Source organism: Artemia franciscana, chromosome 12 (assembly GCF_032884065.1).
Source record: "Artemia franciscana chromosome 12, ASM3288406v1, whole genome shotgun sequence".
NCBI classification, from domain to species: Eukaryota; Metazoa; Arthropoda; class Branchiopoda; order Anostraca; family Artemiidae; genus Artemia; species Artemia franciscana.
This window is the reverse complement of record NC_088874.1, coordinates 37796769-37821959: the sequence shown is the minus strand read 5'-3', so window position 1 is coordinate 37821959 and position 25191 is coordinate 37796769. Positions and strand designations below refer to the sequence as shown.

Sequence of the window (25191 nt, the reverse complement as noted above, 5' to 3'; positions counted from 1 at the left end):
ACATGGATACAAAGTCCTCCCCTCAGTCTTTAAGGCTTTGGTCTGTATCTCCAACCTTACATGGATACAAAGTCCTCCCCTCAGTCTTTAAGGCTTTGATATGCATCTCCAGCCTTACATGGATACAGAGTCCTCCCCTCAGTCTTTAAGGCTTTGGTCTGTATCTCCAACCTTACATGGATACAGAGTCCTCTCCTCAGTCTTTAAGGCTTTGGTCTGTATCTCCAACCTTACATGGATACAGAGTACTCCCCTCAGTCCTTAAGGCTTTGGTCTGTATCTCCAACCTTACATGGATACAGATTCCTCCCCTCAGTCTTTAAGGCTTTGGTCTGTATCTCCAACCTTACATGGATACAGAGTACTCCCCTCAGTCTTTAAGGCTTTGGTCTGTATCTCCAACCTTACATGGATACAGAGACCTCCCCTCAGTCTTTAATTCTTTGGTCTGTAGCTCCAACCTTACATGGATACAAAGTCCTCCCCTCAGTTTTTAAGGCTTTGATATGCATCTACAACCTTACATGGATACAAAGTCCTCCCCTCAGTCTTTAAGGCTTTGATATGCATCTCCAGCCTTACATGGATACAGAGTCCTCCCCTCAGTCTTTAAGGCTTTGGTCTGTATCTCCAACCTTACATGGATACAGAGTACTCCCCTCAGTCTTTAAGGCTTTGGTCTGTATCTCCAACCTTACATGGATACAGAGACCTCCCCTCAGTCTTTAATTCTTTGGTCTGTAGCTCCAACCTTACATGGATACAAAGTCCTCCCCTCAGTTTTTAAGGCTTTGATATGCATCTACAACCTTACATGGATACAAAGTCCTCCCCTCAGTCTTTAAGGCTTTGATATGCATCTCCAGCCTTACATGGATACAGAGTCCTCCCCTCAGTCTTTAAAGCTTTGGTCTGTATCTCCAACCTTACATGGATACAGAGTCCTCTCCTCAGTCTTTAAGGCTTTGGTCTGTATCTCCAACCTTACATGGATACAGAGTACTCCCCTCAGTCTTTAAGGCTTTGGTCTGTATCTCCAACCTTACATGGATACAGATTCCTCCCCTCAGTCTTTAAGGCTTTGGTCTGTATCTCCAACCTTACATGGATACAGAGTACTCCCCTCAGTCTTTAAGGCTTTGGTCTGTATCTTCAACCTTACATGGATACAGAGACCTCCCCTCAGTCTTTAATTCTTTGGTCTGTAGCTCCAACCTTACATGGATACAAAGTCCTCCCCTCAGTTTTTAAGGCTTTGGTCTGTATCTCCAACCTTACATGGATACAAAGTCCTCCCCTCAGTCTTTAAGGCTTTAGTGTGCATCTCCAACCTTACATGGATACAAATTCCTCCCCTCAGTCTTTAAGGCTTTGGTCTGTATCTCCAACCTTACATGGATACAGAGTCGTCCCCTCAGTCTTTAAGGCTTTGGTCTGTATCTCCAACCTTACATGGATACAAAGTCCTCCCCTCAGTCTTTATTGCTTTGGTCTTTATCTCCAACCTTACATGGATACAAAGTCCTCCCCTCAGTCTTTAAGGCTTTGGTCTGTATCTCCAACCTTACATGGATACAAAGTCCTCCCCTTAGTCTTTAAGGTTTTGGTCTCTATGTCCAACCTTACATGGATACAAAGTCCTCCCCTCAGTCTTTAAGGCTTTGGTCTGTATCTCCAACCTTACATGGATACAAAGTCCTCCCCTCAGTCTTTAACGCTTTGGTATGTATCTCCAACCTTATATGGATACAGAGTCCTCCACTCAGTCTTTAAGGCTTTGGTCTGTATCTCCAACCTTACATGGAGCTGTGACCATATATGGTCTCTAAAGAGTTTTTGAAACCATGCACCTACCTGACTTTGTGGCTTGTAAAAAATTATTAATGTAATGATATTGCCTGCTAGTCCAGCGACAAGTATGAAGGGGATTATGGTAAGCGTTACATATGTAAGTATATCAGCACGGCCATCTATGTCATACTCGTATTGAACTGTGTGATTGTATATAGTAGGCGTCTCTGAATTCACTCCATTCGATAGGTTCGTAGTACTCAACGTTTTGGAAAAAAACCGTATCTTCCTAAAAATAAATGCGAGTTAAATAGTAAAAAATAAAAATTTAAAAACACTAAGCAAAGCTTTAGTGGGAGTTGGATAGATACTTGCTGCTATTGGAGGTTTCTGCGATACTTAATTAAAAAGATTAGTTTTTTCTCGAGTCTCGTCTAATTTTTCAGTAATATTTGTCTTACAATTATTTTTTCACAAAATTGAGTCTTGTGACTTATAAAAATCATTTGCTAAGTTCAAAACTTCAATCATAGCTAGTTCAAAGAAAAATAGATACTTTACTTGTAAGAGATCTTTTAATTCAAGGATATTTTGTTCTTTTCAAATATTTCACACTTAGGAACCAATAGGGTGGAATTTAACACAGGATCCAATCTGGTATTTAAAAATCTAGAATTTTTGACTCCTCGTACTGGGACACACTTGAAGAATAATATGGTTAGATTGCAGAAACGTGCCAAAAACGTCAAACCAATGTAATTGAAACCCACTTTTTACCACAGCATCATAGAAAAGTAAACTCTCTTTTCCACTTGTGTTAATTTTTTTCTTGGGGGTCAGTTGTCATTCTTGACTCAGAGAAATCCCTACAAGATAGAAAGGGAGATAGATTTGGCGCTGGAAAAGTCTAATGATATATATATATATATATATATATATATATATATATATATATATATATATATATATATATATATATATATATATATATATATATATATATATATATATATATAATATATATATATATATATATATATATATATATATATATATATATATATATATATATATATATATATATATATATATATATATATATATACTAGCTGTTGGGGTGGCGCTTCGCGCCACCCCAACACCTAGTTGGTGGGGGCGCTTCGCGCCCCCCCCAAGCCCCCCCGCGCGCGTAAGTCGTTACGCGCCATAATAGTTACGTAGTTTTTTTTTCTTTTTAGTTTTTTTGTCCCGGTCGTCATTTATATCCCCCTGTTTCCCCCGGTGTCCCCGTTGTAGTTGTGTCCCTGTGTCCCGGTCGTCATTTATATTCCCTGTGTCCCGGTCGTCATTTGTATCCCGGTGTACCGGTCTGTATATACATTCGTTTTTTAGTTTTGTTTTTCTCCTTTATTTTTTTCCTTTTTTTTCTTTTTTAGTTTATTTAGATTTTTAGATTTTTTAGTTTTTTTATTAGTTTTTAGTTTTTTTTTCTTTTTAGTTTTTTTGTAGTTTTTACCTTCTTTTTAGTTTTGTTAATTTTTTTTTTTACTTATGTCCTGGTCGTCATTTATACTCCCTGTGTCCCGGTGCTTTGTTGATTGCTAATCGAACATTCCTTTTGTCCTGGTCGCTTTCTCTTTGAGTGTCGTCATTTATTTTTTTCTTTTTTAGTTCTTTTAGTTTTTACCTTTTTTAGTTTTTTTTAGTTTTTTAGATGAAAATTTTTTTTAGTTTTTTCCTTTTTTTCTTTTTAGTTTTTTATTGGTTTTTACCTTTATGTTAGCTTATTTTTCAGTTTTTTCCTTTTTTTTATTTTTTTTTTATTTTTTATTTTTTTTAGTTTTTTACCTTTTTTTAGTTTTTTTAGTTTTTTTAGTTTTTTTAGTTTTTTAGCTTTTTTACTTTTTTTATTAGTTTTTAGTTTTTTTGTAGTTTTTGCCTTTTTTTAGTTTTTTCAGTTTTTTTTTTAGTTTTTTATTGGTTTTTACCTTTATTTTAGCTTATTTTTCAGTTTTTTCCTTTTTTTAGTTTTTCTTAGTTTTTAGTTTTTTTAGTTTCTTACCTTTTTTATTTTTTTTAGTTTTTTTAGTTTTTTAGCTTTTTTATTTTTTTTATTAGTTTTTAGTTTTTTTGTAGTTTTTGCCTTTTTTTTAGTTTTTTTAGTTTTTTAGCTTTTTTATTAGTTTTTAGTTTTTTTTGTAGTTTTTGCCTTTTTTTAGTTTTTTTAGTTTTTTAGCTTTTTTATTTTTTTTATTAGTTTATAGCTTTTTTTTGTAGTATTTGCCTTTTTTTAGTTTTTTCAGTTTTGACGTCACCTGATCCAGTTTTTTCAGATGACGTCACCTGATCCACGATCCACAGATCCACAGACAACTTATTTTTATATATATAGATAGTTTTTTTTTTTACTTATGTCCTGGTCGTCATTTATACTCCCTGTGTCCTGGTGCTTTGTTGATTGCTAATCGAACATTCCTTTTGTCCTGGTCGCTTTCTCTTTGAGTTTCGTCATTTATTTTTTTCTTTTTTAGTTCTTTTAGTTTTTACCTTTTTTAGTTTTTTTTAGTTTTTTAGATGAAAATTTTTTTTAGTTTTTTCCTTTTTTTCTTTTTAGTTTTTTATTGGTTTTTACCTTTATTTTAGCTTATTTTTCAGTTTTTTCCTTTTTTTTATTTTTTTTTTATTTTTTAATTTTTTTAGTTTTTTACATTTTTTTAGTTTTTTTAGTTTTTTTAGTTTTTTAGCTTTTTTACTTTTTTTATTAGTTTTTAGTTTTTTTTTGTAGTTTTTGCCTTTTTTTAGTTTTTTCAGTTTTTTTTTAGTTTTTTATTGGTTTTTACCTTTATTTTAGCTTATTTTTCAGTTTTTTCCTTTTTTTTTAGTTTTTTTTAGTTTTTAGTTTTTTTAGTTTTTTACCTTATTTTAGTTTTTTTAGTTTTTTTAGTTTTTTGGCTTTTTTATTTTTTTTATTAGTTTTTAGTTTTTTTTGTAGTTTTTGCCTTTTTTTAGTTTTTTTAGTTTTTTAGCTTTTTTATTAGTTTTTAGTTTTTTTTGTAGTTTTTGCCTTTTTTTAGTTTTTTTAGTTTTTTAGCTTTTTTATTTTTTTTATTAGTTTTTAGTTTTTTTGTAGTTTTTGCCTTTTTTTAGTTTTTTCAGTTTTGACGTCACCTGATCCAGTTTTTTCAGGTGACGTCACCTGATCCATCCACAGACAGACAGACAACTTATTTTTATATATATAGAAGATATATCTATATATATAAAAATAAGTTGTCTGTGGATGGATGGATGGATGGATGTGTCAGGTGACGTCACCTGAAAAAACTGGATTAGGTGACGTCAAAACTGAAAAAACTAAAAAAAGGCAAAAACTACAAAAAAAACTAAAAACTAATAAAAAAAATAAAAAAGCTAAAAAACTAAAAAAACTATAAAGGTAAAAACCAATAAAAAACTAAAAAAAAAACTGAAAAAACTAAAAAAAGGCAAAAACTACAAAAAAAAACTAAAAACTAATAAAAAAAGTAAAAAAGCTAAAAAACTAAAAAAACTAAAAAACTAAAAAAAGGTAAAAAACTAAAAAAAATAAAAAATAAAAAAAAACTAAAAAAAAGGAAAAAACTGAAAAATAAGCTAAAATAAAGGTAAAAACCAATAAAAAACTAAAAAAAAAAGGAAAAAACTAATAAATGACGACACTCAAAGAGAAAGCGACCAGGACAAAAGGAATGTTCGATTAGCAATCAACAAAGCACCGGGACACAGGGAGTATAAATGACGACCAGGACATAAGTAAAAAAAAAAAAACTATCTATATATATAAAAATAAGTTGTCTGTGGATCTGTGGATCGTGGATCAGGTGACGTCACCTGAAAAAACTGGATCAGGTGACGTCAAAACTGAAAAAACTAAAAAAAGGCAAAAACTACAAAAAAAACTAAAAACTAATAAAAAAAATAAAAAAGCTAAAAAACTAAAAAAACTAAAAAAAGGCAAAAACTACAAAAAAAAACTAAAAACTAATAAAAAAGCTAAAAAACTAAAAAAACTAAAAAAAAGGCAAAAACTACAAAAAAACTAAAAACTAATAAAAAAAATAAAAAAGCTAAAAAACTAAAAAAACTAAAAAAACTAAAAAAAGGTAAAAAACTAAAAAAACTAAAAACTAAAAAAAAACTAAAAAAGGTAAAAACTAAAAGAACTAAAAAAGAAAAAAATAAATGACGACACTCAAAGAGAAAGCGACCAGGACAAAAGGAATGTTCGATTAGCAATCAACAAAGCACCGGGACACAGGGAGTATAAATGACGACCAGGACACAAGTAAAAAAAAAAATTAACAAAACTAAAAAGAAGGTAAAAACTACAAAAAAACTAAAAAGAAAAAAAAACTAAAAACTAATAAAAAAACTAAAAAATCTAAAAATCTAAATAAACTAAAAAAGAAAAAAAAAGGAAAAAAATAAAGGAGAAAAACAAAACTAAAAAACGAATGTATATACAGACCGGTACACCGGGATACAAATGACGACCGGGACACAGGGAATATAAATAACGACCGGGACACAGGGACACAACTACAACGGGGACACCGGGGGAAACAGGGGGATATAAATGACGACCGGGACAAAAAAACTAAAAAGAAATAAAAACTAAAAACTAATAAAAAAAACTAAAAAATCTAAAAATCTAAATAAGCTAAAAAAGAAAAAAAAAGGAAAAAAATAAAGGAGAAAAACAAAACTAAAAAACGAATGTATATACAGACCGGGACACCGGGATACAAATGATGACCGGGACCCGGGACACAGGGAATATAAATGACGACCGGGACACAGGGACACAACTACAACGGGGACACCGGGGGAAACAGGGGGATGTAAATGACGACCGGGACACCGGGACAGGGAATGGTCGATTAGCAATCACCATCAACAAAGCTCAAGGGCAATCATTAGAATCATGAGGTATAGATCTGAATACAGATTGTTTTCCCATGGACCATTATATGTTGCATGTTCAAGAGTCGGTAAACCTGACAATCTATTTATATGCAAAGACAATGGGACAGCAAAGAATGTTGTATATTCGCAAGTTTTACGTAGTTAAAACCATATATATATATATATATATCTATATTCACAGGTGGGACATAGGGACACAACTACAATGGCGCGTAACTATTATGGCGCGTAACGACTTACGCGCGCGGGGGGGCTTGGGGGGGGGCGCGAAGCGCCCCCACCAACTAGGTGTTGGGGTGGCGCGAAGCGCCACCCCAACAGCTAGTATATATATAAATAAGTTGTCTGTCTGTGGGTCTGTCTGTCGGGTGACGTCATGTTTGTGTGTCGACTGACGTCATGTTTTCAACTGACGAAATTACAGACCGGGATATCGGGACACAAATGACGACCGGGACACTGGTACATAGGGAATATAAATGACGACACTCAAAGAGAAAGCGACCGGGACAAAAGGAATGTTCGATTAGCAATCACCATCAACAAAGCACCGGGACACAAATGACGACCGGGACACAGGGAGTATAAATGACGACCAGGACATAAGTAAAAAAAAAACTAAAAAAACTCAAAAAAAGGTAAAAACTACAAAAAAACTAAAAAGAAAAAAAAAACTAAAAACTAATAAAAAAACTAAAAAAGCTAAAAAACTAAAAAAAATAAAAAAGAAAAAAATAAAAAAGGAAAAAATGAAAAATAAAGGAGAAAAACAAAACTAAAAAACGAATGTATATACAGACCGGGACACCGGGATACAAATGACGACCGGGACACAGGGAATATAAATGACGACCGGGACACAGGGACACAACTACAAAGGGGACGCTGGGAGGCACAGGGGGATATATAAATGACGACGGCGACACAGGGAATGGTCGATTAGCAATCACCATCAACAAAGCTCAAGGGCAATCATTAGAATCATGAGGTATAGATCTAAATACGGATTGTTTTCCCATGGACCATTATATGTTGCATGTTCAAGAGTTGGTAAACCTGACAATCTATTTATATGCACAGACAATGGGACAGCAAAGAATGTTGTATATTCGCAAGTTTTACGTAGTTAAAAACATATATATATATATATATATATATATATATATATATATATATATATATATATATATATATATATATATATATATATATATATATATATATATATATCTATATTCACAGGTGGGGCATAGGGACACAACTACAATGGCGCGTAACTAATATGGCGCTTAACGACTTACGCGCGCGGGGGGGCTTGGGGGGGGGCGCGAAGCGCCCCCACCAACTAGGTGTTGGGGTGTCCCAACAGCTAGTATATATATATATATATATATATATATATATATATATATATATATATATATACGCTTCTTAAATATTTCTTTCCTTCGAGCTCAGAATCAAATTTAAATTAAGAGGTAATCCGGGGGTTAAGAAGAAACTCCTACCCATCTCTCTAGCTTGAAACAGCTGCAATACCCCCATTGTGAGAGTAAGGAGATGCAGAGTTTTTCAGATTATTCTGATAGACTTGGAATAGGGTTTTGGGATTTACCACTGTTGTGGGAGACTTTATGAATTCATTTCAACATTGCCTTTGTCGGTATAATATACATTATTCATTTATTTTATTTTCTTCTGACCAAGGTACTTTGTATAAAAAGAGTTGTCGCAAAAACTTAAAAAGGATCCCATTCGACTGGAAATTGAAAGTTCTAGTGCCCTTTTCAAGAGTTAAAAGTGATTGGTAAGCAAACAGCCCCTCCCACGGCCATCATTTCCCCAAATATACCCAATCAAAATTTTTAGATAGTTTTATCCTATTTATTCGAAACGATTTTTTTAGAGAAAATAATCGCAATGTAATCTTAATTATTCTGTTTCGTGCAATTAATTTGTTAATTACACACTTTGACACCAGTTTCCTTGAAACCTCAATTAATCGTTAGAGAACTCAGTAAAACTAGCATTCAAACAATTCAGATGTTTAGGATAGGATCTGATTAGGATCCGGAGCTCGTCCGGAATGAAGCAGACCACATACCACTGGATATGGGGGAATCCCCTAACTAAACGCTCCGCTTAAAGGGTGGCCTTGACCGCACAAAGTGGGTGGAGCCCACCTCAGGGACACTCAATAGTTAGACTCCTCTAGCTAATCAGTTCCCAGGCCTAGGGTCGGTTAGGCTTGTGACCCTCCACCCGAGCCTAATTGCAATGAATAGTGATGTTATTGCCTCAGATGATTGATCTTCTTTTTACTCTTCAAGACTTCAGCAGGTCCCCTGACCGAAATTTGACCATCGTTTGAACCTTATTGACCAAGGTGGTCTTCGCCTGGCCACCTGGAACGTTCTGACCCTTAACTTCCCTGGAGCAAAGTTAATGCTTGCACTAGAACTCAAGTGTTTTGGCGTGGCTGTAGCTGGCGTAACTGAAGCTCGTCTTATAGGAAACGACTCTGAAGACATCGGTGAAGGCTATCACCTAATCTGGTCGGGTGACCAGAGAACCAAAACTAATGGAGTCGTACTTGTGCTAGACTCTCGGACCAGGAGGTGCATCCTTTCTTACGATTTCCGACAGAATACTACCAGCGCAAATCCAGCACAAACATGGAAAATGGACCATCATTGTCTGCTACGCCCCAACAAACCAAGCCTCAGATGAGGTGAAAGATCGTTTTTTACGCCCAGCTGTCTAGCATCCTAGCAAAAGTATCCCCTCATATGTTTTAACCCTTCTTGGCGACTTCAACGGCACTGTCAGAGATACAGACGGCGTTTGGAACAGTGTTCTAGGACCTCTAACACCCGACTGCTTGAATGACAATGGGCTAAGGCTCCTTCAGCTGTGCAACGTGCACGATCTCGTGATCACCAACACCCTTTTTCAAAGGAAAGAAGTTCACAAATATACCTGGTATAGAAATGACGGACGAACAAGAAGATGTTAGACTACATAATCATGTCCTGACGCTGGCGTTCCACCATAACTAATTGCTGAACTTATAGAAGTGCAGAATTGGGAAATACCGACCACAGGCTTGTCGTTTTTAACCTTAGACTACGCCTGAAATCCCAGAAAAGTGACCACCGTCCTCCCAAATTAGACCTAAACAATCTCACAAACTCCAACACGCACCAGGTCTATGCTGTCTCCATCTCAAACCATTTTGACCGTCTTGGTCAAATTTCAGAATATGAAGAAGCATGGCAACTATTCAAGGACGGCGTATTGCTTTCGGTCGAAAGTACTATTGGTCGTCTGAAGCCCAGAAAAAAGCCCTGGAAATCGCAGGAAACTCTAGATATCATTGAACAGCGTCGCAAAGCACGCCTAGCGAAGGGCATGGTTACCTACAGACGTCTAAACGGCGTAAGAAATAAATTCCTCCACAGAGACAGAAAGCTGTTCACCGGAAAAAAGGCCACTGATCTCGAGGAGGCCGCCAGAAAGGGTGACACATGCGCTTTATACAAACACCTTCTGGATCTTACAGATGGAAAGCCATCCTCTCTAGGCCCTATCATATCTAATGATGGAAATATTATCACTTACGAGAGCGCTCAACTGTCCGCCTGGAAGGATCACTTCTCTTCACTTCTAACCCTGGACTGTGTTAGCCAGTCCGACCCTGACCTTCTTCAAGTTGCATCCAACACCCCCTGAGGCCCTGTGTGCAAGTGTGTACCACCCCTTCACCTCTAAAGAAACATTGAATTCTCTAAAACGGATAAAAACAACCGAGCCCCAGGAGTACGTGGTATCCCTGCAGAACTGTTGAAATATGGTGAGGCAGCGACCCTTCTCTGGCTCCAAGTACTGTTTTCCATAGTATTCTGTACAGAATGGATTCCAAAAGACTGGCAAGTGGGCATCATTCTGCCTCTCTGGAAACGGAAAGGCAGTCTCCTCCAACTATCGTGGTATCACACTCCTCTCTATGCCCGGGAAGATCTTCGTTATGACCCTTATGGACCGCTGTACCACTTTCCTCAGAAGCCAACGAAGAATCCGACAGGCTGGCTTCATGCCACGAAGGTCCACCGTGGAGCAAATATTCACAATGTGGCAGCTGATAGAAAAGACTCGAGAATTTCAACAAAAAGCATATGTTGCCTTTGTGGATTTCAAGGCTGCTTTCGATCCTGTCGACTGGCAATCACTCTGGCTCATATTGAAAACAACGGGACTACCAGCGAAGTACTGCAACCTTTTCGAGCGGCTCTACGAAGGGACTGAGAGCTGCGTGCAAGTCAATGGCAGACACAACTCATCTTTTGAAATCAATACTGTAGTCTTTCAGGGTTGTGCTGCTGCCCCAGAACCATTTCTCGGACCAGAAACCACCTCCAGTTTGGGTTGCATTACGGTGATAGAGTACTTTCAGACGCTGACTATGCCGATGACCTTGCTCATGTCTCCGATTCACCGTTGAAGCTCACAGAAGCCCGACAAATCCTTGCTGATGAAGCCTTAAAGATAGGGCTGTAGATTAATTGGCAGAAGACAAAAGTGATGTTTGTTGAATTCCGTAATTCGCCGCGTACTCCACCAGTCCTAATGGTCGGTGACAAACCAGCTGAGATTGTTGTGGAATTTACATAACTTGGCTCTATCCTCTCAAAAGACGGATCAATCCTTAAAGATCTAATGGACCGAATTGCCAACGCCTCAGCAGTAGTGGGAAGACTAAGTGCCCTTTGGAGGAAACCTTCTATCAGCCGTAGGACCAAGGCCAGCCACTCAGTCTGTGCTAAGCACCGTAAATATAGCCCAAATAAAACACCTTCGCCGCATTGAAGGACTAAGCTGGCACGATTTTGTTAGCAACGAGAACCTCCTGGCGTTAACTGGTCAAACACCCTTCTAAGGCCAACTTGCCGAACGAACACTACGCTGGTACGGACATCTCCTTCGCATGCCCCTCGAAACTCCCGCACAAACGATTTTTCACTTTGATCCCTTGTTGCACGGCGGGAAACGCCCAAGAGGTCGCTCCCCAACCAGATGGAAGGACACGACAGGTGCCATATTAGTCATGGCAAATATTGAGGAGGATGTTCATATCCTTGCAAGAGACCGGTCCAAATGGAGGCAACATGTAGCATCACTCTCGGCGCCGGAAGTTTTCGGCAGGAGCATTAAATCAAGTAAGTCAAGTCAAGTCATCCTATTTCGTTCACCATTGTTGAAAGGTCCAGTAATTAGGTCGTTGAGGATTACAACTCCCTCTACAGTTCTCAGGAAAGAGACAATGAGTGATACTAGTTTCCCTTTATTAACAAATTAAGTTTTCTAGAAGAGGTGGTCTTATAAGCTCTTGTTGAGGCTCATTCTATTGGAAGTCAGGAGTTCTACAGTCCTTTTTAAGAGTCAAGAGGGACCAGAGGGTAACTAGCCCCCATACCTAAATGCATACATTTTGAAGTAGTTATTTTATTCAAAATTGTCCAAAGATCACAAAATAAGGCCTTCAGGGTTAAAATCCTCAGAGCCTGGGGGCCAGGGTCATAAGTAATGCCCCGGGGGTATGCGAGGTTTTTAACGAAGGGGTGGTCATAAAAACTTTAGAGGAGGCTCATTTGATTGGAAAATGATATATCTAGTTCCTTTTTTGAGTGTTATAAGTGATTGAGGGCACCTAGTCCCCCCACCCCAAAGCCCTCTTTTCCCCAAATGCATCTGATTGAAATTGTGAGAAGCCATTATGTTAAGAGCTGTCCAAAGAAAATGTAACAATGCCTCCAGGTTTGACAAAATTCAAGAGCCAAAGGGCAAAGGTTTTAAGTTATGCCCCGGGGACATCTAAGGTTTTAATGAAATGGGTAGTAGTATAAACATCAAATGAGGCTCGCTTCATTGAAAAAACGTGATGTTCTAAAGCCCTTTTGTAAGAGTCAAAAGTGATCGGAAGGTGACTAGCACTCCCCCCCCACACCCACACACATTCACCAATTCCCAAATATATCCTAATAAAATTTTGAGACAGCTATTTTGTTTAACATAGTTGAAAGGACTAGTAATTATGCCTTTGAATCTCGAATCCCTTATAGGCATCTGGCCAAAGGGTGTAAGTTAGGCAATTCACTCATTGTCTATATATGGTATATGCTATTCAGAAAGGTGAGTGTCTTTGATCTTCAATTTTCAAAAAGATAAAGGATATTCAGGTGAGCCTTTCATAGCATGTTTAGAGGAGTTTTGAACCAAATCAAAAAATGTTGTTTGCATACGGGTTCTCGAAAGAGCGTAACTCAGGAATGACTGCAAGATCAGTCATTTCTTCAGTAGACCATGAAAGTATATTAATTTGGAACTTTTAAGAAATGATAAACAAGATGATCAATTGACCAAAAAGGTAATTTTAGCAGGCTACTACTAATACTACAACTACTGCTACCATAACTACTACTACTACCACTACAGCTAATACTTCTGTAGCGAGTAGTATCAAGGCTGAAGATATTGAAATACATAACTGAAGAACTTTCGAGAGGAAAGCTGAACTCAAACAAAACATAATATGGGAATACATATTGCCAAACAATCAGCAATATTGCTAAAACCTTAAAATTTAAAATAAATTTATTTAAAAATAGAATATCAGCAATATTGCTAAAACCTTAAAATTTAAAATAAATTTATTTAAAAATAGAATATCAGCAATATTGCTAAAACCTTAAAATTTAAAATAAATTTATTTAAAAATAGAATATCAGCAATATTGCTAAAACCTTAAAATTTAAAATAAATCTATTTAAAAATAGAATATCAGCAATGTTGTTAAAACCTTAAAATTTGAAATAAATTTATTTAAAAATAGAATATCAGCAATATTGCTAGAACCTTAAAATTTAAAATAAATCTATTTAAAAATAGAATATCAGCAATGTTGTTAAAACCTTAAAATTTAAAATAAATTTATTTAAAAATAGAATATCAGCAATATTGCTAAAACCTTAAAATTTAAAATAAATTTATTTAAAAATAGAATATCAGCAATATTGCTAAAACCTTAAAATTTAAAATAAATTTATTTAAAAATAGAATATCAGCAATATTGCTAAAACCTTAAAATTTAAAATAAATTTATTTAAAAATAGAATATCAGCAATATTGCTAAAACCTTAAAATTTAAAATAAATTTATTTAAAAATAGAATATCAGCAATATTGCTAAAACCTTAAAATTTAAAATAAATTTATTTAAAAATAGAATATCAGCAATATTGCTAAAACCTTAAAATTTAAAATAAATTTATTTAAAAATAGAATATCAGCAATATTGCTAAAACCTTAAAATTTAAAATAAATTTATTTAAAAATAGAATATCAGCAATATTGCTAAAACCTTAAAATTTAAAATAAATTTATTTAAAAATAGAATATCAGCAATATTGCTAAAACCTTATAATTTAAAATAAATTAATTTAAAAATAGAATATCAGCAATATTGCTAAAACCTTAAAATTTAAAATAAATTTATTTAAAAATAGAATATCAGCAATATTGCTAAAACCTTAAAATTTAAAATAAATTTATTTAAAAATAGAATATCAGCAATATTGCTAAAACAGCTTACAGCATCAAGTTGAAACCTCCGGAGCATCTTGATGGGGATGTTCTGACAAAAAGGAAACATGTAGACACTACTACTGTAGTTAATACTGCTTCTACTACTCTTACTACTGCTACCAAAACAACACTAATATTGTTACTACTTCTCCTACCATCACCACAACTGCTGTGATACTAGTACTATAAAGGCTAAGTCAAGGACGATTAAGGATTTGAGAGAATATTGAGGAGAAACTCGAACTATTGTGAAAAGGGTGTATATTGAGAACTGATTTGGGTATTAAGATGAAGCTTTCAGAGAACGCTTAAACGGGAAGACAAATTGACAAAAAGGCAATATTTTCACGCTACTACTAATACCACTACCACTTCTACATTTACTAGTTCTACTTCTTCTATCATAATTGCTCCAACTACTACTTCTGTTACAGCTACTTGTAAGGCTAAGAATATTAAGGTAGAAATTTCGAGAAGTGTCTGAGTATACAAGCTATTAAAAGGGCATATCGACAAAAGCATAGTAATTGTATGAAATCAAAACTTCCGAGATTTGATGAGAAGGATGTTGAACTGACGAAAAGCCAATATTTTAATACTTCTGATGCAACTAAATTGCAATTTCAAAGGGTATAAAGTTGAAGATTTCAGGTCTACTATTATCACTATTTCTGCTCTTACAATTTAACTTTATCAAAAAAGTATAAGTGTATCCAGGCTGTCAAAGAACAAAGATAGAATTTATGGAATGGAATTAAGTTTTGTTGTTCAGGTAAACTAGAGGAATACAGAACTAAATTAAACGATTCTATTTCTGTCAGAATTTTAACGGTGTATCTTGTTAAAAATTGTTAAAAAACGTTTTTCCAACATTGAAATAGCAAGCCAAACTTTGGATTCTTAAAAAAAAAAAAAAAAGATATACAGTATTATTATCTTTTTACGTAAAAGAAACTTTGTCAATAAAAAACGAAGAGAAAAACTTTTCCACAAAATGATCTTTTCATGGAGGTTTAAAGTAAATCACCACAGATCACCATCAATAAATGAATGAAACCCAAAACGAAAAGAAATTAAAATAAATGACCAGGTCAAACTCAAAACAAGCAGAAATTAAAATGTGTAGGGGTGATGGCCCCGATGCCTTCTCAGGACCAAACCATATTTTGCACTTTACTGAAAAAAGTACTAACTAATGTGCATTATCTGTTTAAAACTTATGCTGATATTAATTCTTTATAGTCTTAATAATTCTTGATTTATTATAGTTAAAAAACAAAAACACTGGAAATTTATGTAAAGTGCAAATTATGTTCTGGTATTGAGAAGGCATGAGAATTTTCAGCCCTACTTATGTTAATTTTTGATTGTTTAGAGTTTTTATCGGTTATTTATTGTCACTTCTCTTCTTTTTTTTTTATTGATAGTGATTTGTGGTAGTTTTTTGCTTCGTAGATTATTTGATTTAATTTTTTCCTCATTTTATTTTAATGGAGTTTTTTTAATTTTCTTGGAATTTTTTTTGCGGAAGTTTGTTTAATTAATTACAGTAAATACCCGAGGTAAAGTAAATACAGGCAGAAATTAGCATGAGTAGAGCTGACAGCCCCCCTGCCTTCTCAAGACCCTAACACAATTTGCGCTTTATTGAAAAAAATACTAATGAATGCGTATGTGTGTGTGAGAGAGAGAGAGAGAGAAAGAGAGGGAGAGAGAGAGAGAGAGAGAGGGAGAGAGAGAGAGAGAGAGAGAGAGAGAGTTTATTTATAAAACACAACATAATACAAAATAAGAAAAATTTGCCAAAAATCCTTATGGCTTTTGCGGTCATTTAATCACGACTTGAGATTCTGTACTATACCAATCTAATATAAAAACACTATTCTATACTATTTCCCTACTTCATCTAAAAAGAAGAAAAATTGTATTTTCAGTTGAATATTCATAGTGATATTTTTAAATTAACCATATCAAAAAGTTAATTCCATTTTACTATGTTTTTATTTTAGTTTGTTTTTTAGGCTTTTTTGGCACCAAAACGACTCCTTTAATGTTTTTGTTAAATAGAATTCTTTGCACGGTGTAATAAAATGTAACTTTTATCTTGTAATTAAATTTCATTTGGGTTGTAAATTTGTTTCCCAGCTACAGGTGTGCTACAAGAAGATTCGAGTTTATATACTATATGCAATCAATGTAATCTAAGTTTTACATAAATATTTATTTCATTATAGGGTCAGGCTGGTTTAAAAGAGGAACAGAAACTTTCTAGAAACTTTCCATACAATTTATGTTTTGCGCGTTTATCCATTCCTTCCTTAAATCTTTCGTACATTTCATCTACTTTTTGTTCTTTTTTTTCTTTTTCCTTAAGTAATAATCTCCTCAAGATACAGACAGCTCATTACTAACTTGGGTCACGTTTATATAACTTTTACAATGTAAAATTTTGTTACACATTGTTTCACCACATTGGTTGCAACGATAGCTACAGCCTAGTAAATAACGAAATACGGCCTACAGTAACCAAAACATAAAACGCTTAAAAACACTGTCAAGTAAGGAAAAATTGTTTTTTGGAGCTTATTCAGGAACGACCACTATGATCAGATTAATCTTCATGGTAGAAGCTTACTGTGAAAACTGACTTATTACTATATTGAATCTAAATTAGTTCCTGAAGTTACCTGAAACAAATTACAAAAGTTTTCATTTCGGTACCGTTCAAACAGGAAAAAAATCTTCTAAAGCATATAAAACATCGGCCAAAATCAAGATGAAATGGACAAATTTTCGTATTTTCTTCTAAAATAACGACTTAAAAAACTTGCACTTTTAAAAAGTTGGTGGTACAAACATCTGGTAACGCGCAATATAAACCATGCATTAATATACATTGGATGGTTGAAACATCTTGGTATCATTGCTGCTGTAACCCCAGGACTAGAAGTCAATTTGAAAAGTATCCCAAAGCGGGGGGTTACTGCTAAGGAGATAAGCGCAGCTGGAAGAATTTGAATTCTCCATTAAAAGTCAAGCAATTTCTCTTTACTACAATGCATTGTGATCTTGTTCATTCAGGATTCAAAGATAATAACGTTTCAAACTTAGATACTTTTCGGCTTATGTCGTGGCATCTCGAGCAGCCTAGGCGAGGCTTGAGTGGAACCATGCAGCCAGTCATAATCAACCATCATGGTATAAGTCCATGACGATTATTGCTGCAAAAGGATCTAAAAGTTGCATTGCAAAAGTAGTGGTTAGATTGGGGGGGGGGGCTCACACTCTCATGAGCTTTGTCGGTGCCATTGGTTCTTTGATAGATAGATCTGGAATGAAAGAAAAATTTAAATTGATGTACGCTTCTGATGCAGTGCTTTATTTTCTAAGTGGTAAGGCAATTTCTTGAGTACTTTGATCCCATACCATTGTAGGTGCAAGACTTCACTCATTCTGATGAAGAAACCTGCAGACGAGGATTCAGATGCAGAACTTGTAATGAAAACAGAACTTGCATTGAATACGGTTGAGCTTAGTGACACCAAAAACCTATTTGAGAAAGACATGGATAGACGACCTTCTTTTGATCATATCTCCCAGTCTTTAAGTCTCACGAAGGTCAAAGATTCTCTGTCGGCTCTTAAGCCAGAGCAAGGTCACCAGACTTGAACAGGAAAAAAGCGGATTAAGTGGATGGAAAAGGTCACCATTCTTAAAAATAACATCAGAGCTAAACTTACAAGTCTTTGGAAACTTCATTTAAAAACAGTTTCCAACATGCTCTCTTACCTTACAGCAGCTGGTAACAACAACTACAAAAAGTCATCGAGGCTTTACCTGCCGCAGATGAAGAGACTTCAATATTCAAGCCCAACACTTTTCTAGTCTTTCGAAAAAGGCTAGGACGTTGTGAGAAGATCAGACAGATTTTGGGCGGTTTATCTACAGATTTGGTCATTGAAAAAGAATTGGTGAGTAGTCTGAAAACAGCAACTGGATAGACTAGAGGTAGAATACTAACGGAAGTACAGGGATGTCCTTGGGTAACCGGATGTGCAGCATATGCTTAAAAACGTTCTCTGATGCAAGGACTGACGGATGTATTGTATCACTCAACTGACCAGCACAAATAGCCTGTTCTTTCATGGCAGTAGATTGACTGCAAAGACACAAATAGTTATCCACTTCGCCAAGCAGTAGTCTCCTTTTTAGGGTGAACCGCTGTTGCTTCGAAGATTGGCAACTGGTATGACTGCTGCAGAAAACGCGAAAGCCAACAAACCAGTGGAAGTTTAACAGTTAAAAATAGGGATGAAAACTTTTAATTGACAGTGAACAGATAAAATTTTTTTTAACTGGATATTTCGAACACAAATACAGTGTTCATCATCAGCAGTAAAACTCGATGTTCATCAGCACAGCTGATGATGAACACTCTATTGTGTTCAAAATATCCAGTTAAAAAATTTTATATCTGTTCACTATCAATTAAAATGTTTCATCCTTATTTTGAACTGTTATACTTTCGTCATGGAAAGGCAGTGCGGTCTTCGAAGCTATCTAAACCAGTGGAAGTCGGGAAGAAGATTCTTAACGAAATGGTAGGGGTATTTCTGTAGAAAATTTGATGTAAACGGAGGGATCAGGCAGTCCTTATGACGGAAAAGCAAAAATGGGAAAGAGCTCCACCATTTAGAGCCTTTGCTGCTGTTTCAGCGTCTTCTTTCTGCGTCCAAAAAAATGAATAAGTACGAGGAATCTTCCTTTAAGTATGATTTTTTTTTCCTATTCTCCGTCACTTTTTGACGATCCTGGCACGGTCAGAAAGCGAAATAAACCAGAGCTGGTAAAAGCTACAAGGCGGTCATAAATTGATACTATTCGGGGACAGCTGAAACTGTAGTTGCACCTACGTTTTAGACGGGAGCGTTTTGCTTCACAGAATTCCCTGGAAGAATAAAGAAACACAATCGAAGATCTTAAACCGATACTAAAACGTTTTGGCCAAATATTCAGACACCATTATTGTTTTTGATCGTTATGACATCGCTGCTTTGACAAAATGTATGACTCATCCCAAGCGGAACCATGTCACTGGATGGGAAATACTGTTTAGCCCAGAAATTCGTCTGACCACCAAAGCAGAGGGATTTCATTTTTACAAAAATAAGAAAAAGCCCGTTTCGTCAACGTACTTTCTAATTATTTACGAGGCAAAGGTCTGTGAACCATCCAAGCTAAAGCTGATGCCGACTTGCTTATTGTGCTTGCAGCCGTTGCGTTTTCAAAGACTTTGAATACTATGGTTATTGGTGACATTTATGTCTTTTTGGTGTTGTTACTTTATCATTGTAGACCTAATCATCCCAAGTTCTGCCTGAATAGTAAGTATAAGGCAACCACTGTAAATGCAACTTGGGACATCGAAACCATTGATAAGAAGATTAGGACTGAAACATTAAAACTGCTTCTTTTTGCTCACGCAATTATTGGTTGTGACTCTAATTCCCCTCTACATGGGCCGGGCATAGGGATTGCTTTGAAATGGCTGTGATACAACGAACAGTTTAGGAAAAATGTTTTATATTTTTCTAGAAATGATGATTTGAAAGAAAAGATTAAAGCAGCGGAAGAGGTCGCACTTTCTATATTGTACGATGAAAAATCTACTGACAATCTTGACAGTTCTGACACCGAGTCTTTCAGCAGAAAGTGGCAACGTCTATAACTTCCGTCCATCCCCAAGATCTAACCCCTACTTCAGCAGCGGAGAAATTTCAACTTTTTCGAACCTATCTTCAAGTACAAGTTTGATTCAGGCTTCAAAGAACTGCCCTTCATCCTAAGTGTTGGGGATAACACATCCAGAATGGTATGCTCAAGAATCCTCATGGATTCTTTCACTGGCACCAAAGTAAATTGTCACCATCATTAAATATGGTTGTAAGGAATACCGTGATAGTACCAAGTACAGCTGTCATCAAAATGGCATCGAATGCATTATTGATTGCAAATCTTGCAAAGGAAGTGAAGCTCTAATGCTGAGGTCCAAATCGAAAATGAAGAAGAACTGTGATTAATTGAACAAATGTGATGAATCTCTATTCCCTTTGCTATTTTAAATTACTGTGATTTTTTGTTTTCCAATTAAAGACGATAAGAACCTAACAATGAGAAGCTGCTTATTGGATTCAAAGAATTTGTTGTGGTCACGTTTAGGGTAGAGGGGATAAACTGACTTGGACGCGACTTCTTCCCTGCACTAGTAGTCCAATTTTCTTCTGTGTAAATTTAACTTCGCGTAATCTTGTTCTCAGACTTATATCGACGCTTGACCTATGGACAGGAGGGGGACAAAACATGAGCGTTCAAAACGAAAACAAAGTGCATATTCGTGATCTACGTACCAGATTTATCTAGTACCGATTTACTATGCGTGCAAATTAAATTGTCTGTAAAAATTCGTCTTTTTAGAAAAAAGGACGAAAAATGGTCAATGTCACCTCATCTGATTTTGACCAGTTTTTTATATGCTGTAGGGAAAAAAATCGGTCTGAATGGTACCAAAATCAGAAGTTTTGTAATTTGTTTGAGGTTGAACATTAAATTAACCGTACTATATGGGAAATTCGGAAGATAGCCTGAAAACTGTCAAAAATGGTGTTGGGTCGAAATAAAAACAACCCCTTTGGAAATACCATTAATTGATTGATTGGAAAATACCAATTTATTGATTGATTGATTGATTGAAACCCCATACAGAACAGTTACAGCCCCCCGTCACACATTTAATAACAAGAAAAACAACTTTTCGTATGGGTAGCACTGATGTGTCTTTTTTTCTTAATTTTTTGTTATTTATTTTTCTTTCTTCACCACTATCAGAACACTAGAACTGTAGAGAGAGCTGTTTAAGGGCTCATTTAAAAGTAAATTGATATATCTATTTACTTCATTAAGTAAAAAAAATAGTACTTGAAATACACTGCAATTGGTGACGATAAATGCTTCAACACCTGCCTATTCAAGATGATGAATAACATTTTACATTGTAGGGTAACATACAGCAATGATAGCATGCTAAACTTAAATCATAACATATAAATATAATGTGACATCATTTACAATGACATGTACTAAAATCCATTAGACAATGTACTAAAGTCAAAGGACGATTAGTGTCGATGTGATTCTAGCTCATAGTAACAGGGTATTAAAAAGCGTGTTTTGAAAAAAAAATCTGCCAAGTAATGTGTAATCACCATTGCAAGCTAATTCGGGATTATTAATTATGATTTTGATTAATCTTAAAGGTAAAAGTTAATTACGAAGACAACTTATAGAAAATCCAAAAGATAGCTTGAAACCCCACAAAAATCCAGTCAGATCTCAATGAAAACAGCATCATTCGAATCTCTATAGTCGAAAACCCCGTTTAGGAGAATTGCAGTCCACATTTTGAGTCTCAAGAAAAATCACTTTTCTCATTTGTTCTTTTTTTTGTTCTGCTGCTTCTTTTTTTCTGCCATCCTTACTGGGGCACTTAAATGCTTCAGAGAAATATTTAAAAGCTCTTTTGAAAGGAAATTGTCATAAATAGGGCATTTTGTACTAAAATATATAGTATCAAAATGAAAATAAATTTTTGACAAAGAACTTCAGCGTCATAATTAAGATGACTTATCACATGTATCTTTTGAAAATTTGCTTCTCTTTGTATGATGTTATATTTCAGTGATTCAACTGCCTTATTCCGTGTGGCTCGTTCTTTACTAGATTGAGCCTCCTTTTCGCAAAATGGTCAAAAATATACTCCAAATTATGTGCCCCAAACCCCCAGTTTTTTTCTTGTCCTATGGTGGCGCAGTGGGTTTGACCTTAGCTTGGTAATACGGGACCCAGAGATTGAATCATGCTGCAGCAATGCACTGCAGGACCGATGCAGGAACCTTAGTAGTCAAGAAGCGTCGTTAATCTGATTACTTATACACCATGATATGACATACAATAATTCTTTTTTCTTAGTTCCTCGTTCCATTGTCTAGCTTGTTCATCAATCAATTAGAAAAAAAGAGTCAGAGGATAAGAAATTCGCTGTGTATATGTTACAGTGAACGTCGGATGTCTGGTTAATGCCGACATTCACCGGTGAATGTTTGAAATTCCTTTTTCTATGCTTAGATTCAACTAGCTTTGAGAAACAGTTTTTTTTCAGTCTAATGTAAACCATGATGGTAAAAGTTAAATTTAGGTAACTTTAGATAATGTTAGTTTAGATTACATTTGGTTTTAAATATCAGAAATAGGTTGGATAGATAGTTAAATGGATGGATATATTTATTTTCCTTATAGCAGTAAAATAATTACACAACGATCTACAAATCAACATAAAAGCTCCACGACCTGTAGGAGCGGGATTATGAAAAGATGACATAAACATTAAACATTTAAACTCTTACCATTTAAACATATAAACATAACGTTTACATTTAAACATAGAAACATAAACATTTGAACGTAAGCATTTCAACTCTTAACATGTAAAGCATTTACTTATTAAAATGGAAAACAAACAATAACAAAAACAATGAAAGCTCATTAAATACGCTTTATCAAACTGGAATGAATCACAACATATATAGATTTAAAGATTAAAAAAAAAATGGATAGCACTATATACGTCAAGGAAAAATTAATCACATGAAAAAAAAAAAAAATAAGAGTATTTTGAAGGTGTCAAACGAATGGCATTTTGAAGCAAAATCGAGAAGGGTGTTCCATGAGACACGAGAAATGGATTAAAATTGGATCTTGTTGTCAGTGCATACGGAATTGGATATATAGAGAACTGCGGAGCTGATAATTTGACCAATCAGATACAAGAGAAGACATAAGTCTAAGGAATCTATGGCTATCACAATAGAGCTAAAGAAGAGCAAAAGACGCACAGGAAAGAATATAAAGCTTTCAATATCAAGTAGTAGTCTAGTTGCCGAAGTATTTACATCCTGGATAAGATTTATAGCTTTATCGTAAGCATCTAAAAGCGGTTTAGGAAAAGAAGGGAAAGTAGACGTGACAATACGAAACATAAGAAGGAATTAAGCTATGATATAGGATTCTTATAATTGGTCAAGGAAAAATGTGTTTGAGTTTTCTTGGATTACCAAGATTTCTGCATACCTTCATTTTAATCAAATCAATATGGTGGTTAAAAGATAAATTTTTATCTGGGAGGATACCTAGAAAACAGACAGGGCCATCCTTTGGTTTACTAATAAAGCCTTTCGATATATGAATTTCAGATAATTGAGGACAAGCCTGAGATACACGAGAAAAAATTAAAATACTGATTTTAAAAACATTTAAGGCAAGAGAGGCATCGAACCAATTGAAACTCTCTCGAAGAGGTCCACTAACTCTGTACAAAGCTCATCCTCTGTTATCCCAGAAGCAATAAGGGTGGTATCATGGGTAAGGGAGAATATTTGACGACATAAACCACAGCAATAAAGAAAATTTTATTTCTAACTGCAAAAGTTAGATCAATTGCATAAAAGCAGTACCGGCCCTGAAATTGACTTTTGAGGGACCCCCTAGTCAACACTTGATGGTGAGCAGAAAATACGATCAACATAAATTATTATACCAGACGTAAAAGACTTGAACCAAAAAACGCACTACCTCTTACGCCGAAATGAGAAAGTTTTAATAGAAAAACACTGTGGGTTAAAGAATCATAGACTTTACGAACATCCAGAAACAAAGCAGCAGGAATTAAAATGGAGTCTAGGGCAACGTGAAGATAACTCAGTAAAACTGCAAAAGCATGCACAGTTGAATGATTTGCTTGAAAAATAAAATTAAAAATCGTGAAAAAATCGTTGGAAGTAAGAAAACTATTAATACGAGAAAGCATCCCCTTCTCTAATAGTTTTCTAAGCACAGACAACAAAAAAATTGGTCAATAGGCTGGATCATTTCGTGTCCCCCGTTATATAATATGACGGTTCAAGCACGCTTGAGACTACTTGGGGAAATACCATTCTGAAAGGAGAGGCTGATAAGTTTTGTTAAGGTAGAAGTAAAGGAAGAAAGTATGAACTTAATTACCTGAGTAGGAATATTATGAGGACCAGACGAAGAAGAATTTTTCAATGAACAAAAAGTTTTAGTAATTTCTATCTCTTTTGATGGTTCCGAAACAGTAATTTAATACAAGAGTACTATCACTTCAACAAATCTGAGCACACACATATCCCAATTTACCATTGGAGACATCGGGTCTGTCGAGCATCTGGTATTACGTAATCATTTCCAGTTGTTAATTAAATTCTGGGAAGTATTATTATCTGAGTTTCATTTGTAAAGTATTTAGTTGAATAATTGAAGCGAGTCTGAAGTGACATGATGTCTAATAAACGACTGTTTGAAATGAATTCTGATAAACAATTTAACGGGGTCTTTTTGAACTCAATGATATCGAGCCGATTATTGATTATTAATAACTGGTAATTGGTAATGACTAAATAGGGTTAGACATTATTTTAGTAATGAAATGGTCCTGAGCACATTGGTTTTCTATTATCAATGGTTGCGCATGAGTTTAAGCCCCCATACTTCCATCCAGAATCCGATGTCCCCCACCAGAGCCCCAGATTCCCCCTCCAGGAATCCAAGTCCCGCATCCTGGCCCCAAGTCCACGGCCCAATGTCCCCCTCCAGAGCCCAAATAACTTCCCTCCCGACTTTATACTCCCCCCATTTTTGAGCAAAATTTTCATATATGGCATTG

The 25191-nt window shown here is 35.2% G+C and overlaps 1 protein-coding gene across 2 annotated transcripts in view; it reads right to left on the bottom strand.

The window, feature by feature from the left end:
- Positions 1-25191, bottom strand: part of LOC136034078 (probable G-protein coupled receptor B0563.6) — a 63578-nt gene that overhangs the window by 15085 nt on the left and 23302 nt on the right. For both annotated transcript variants that reach the window (XM_065715197.1, XM_065715196.1), the window contains exon 2: positions 1855-2080. In XM_065715197.1, the coding sequence (XP_065571269.1) occupies positions 1855-2080 (226 nt within the window). The remainder of the gene's footprint in view (positions 1-1854; positions 2081-25191) is intronic.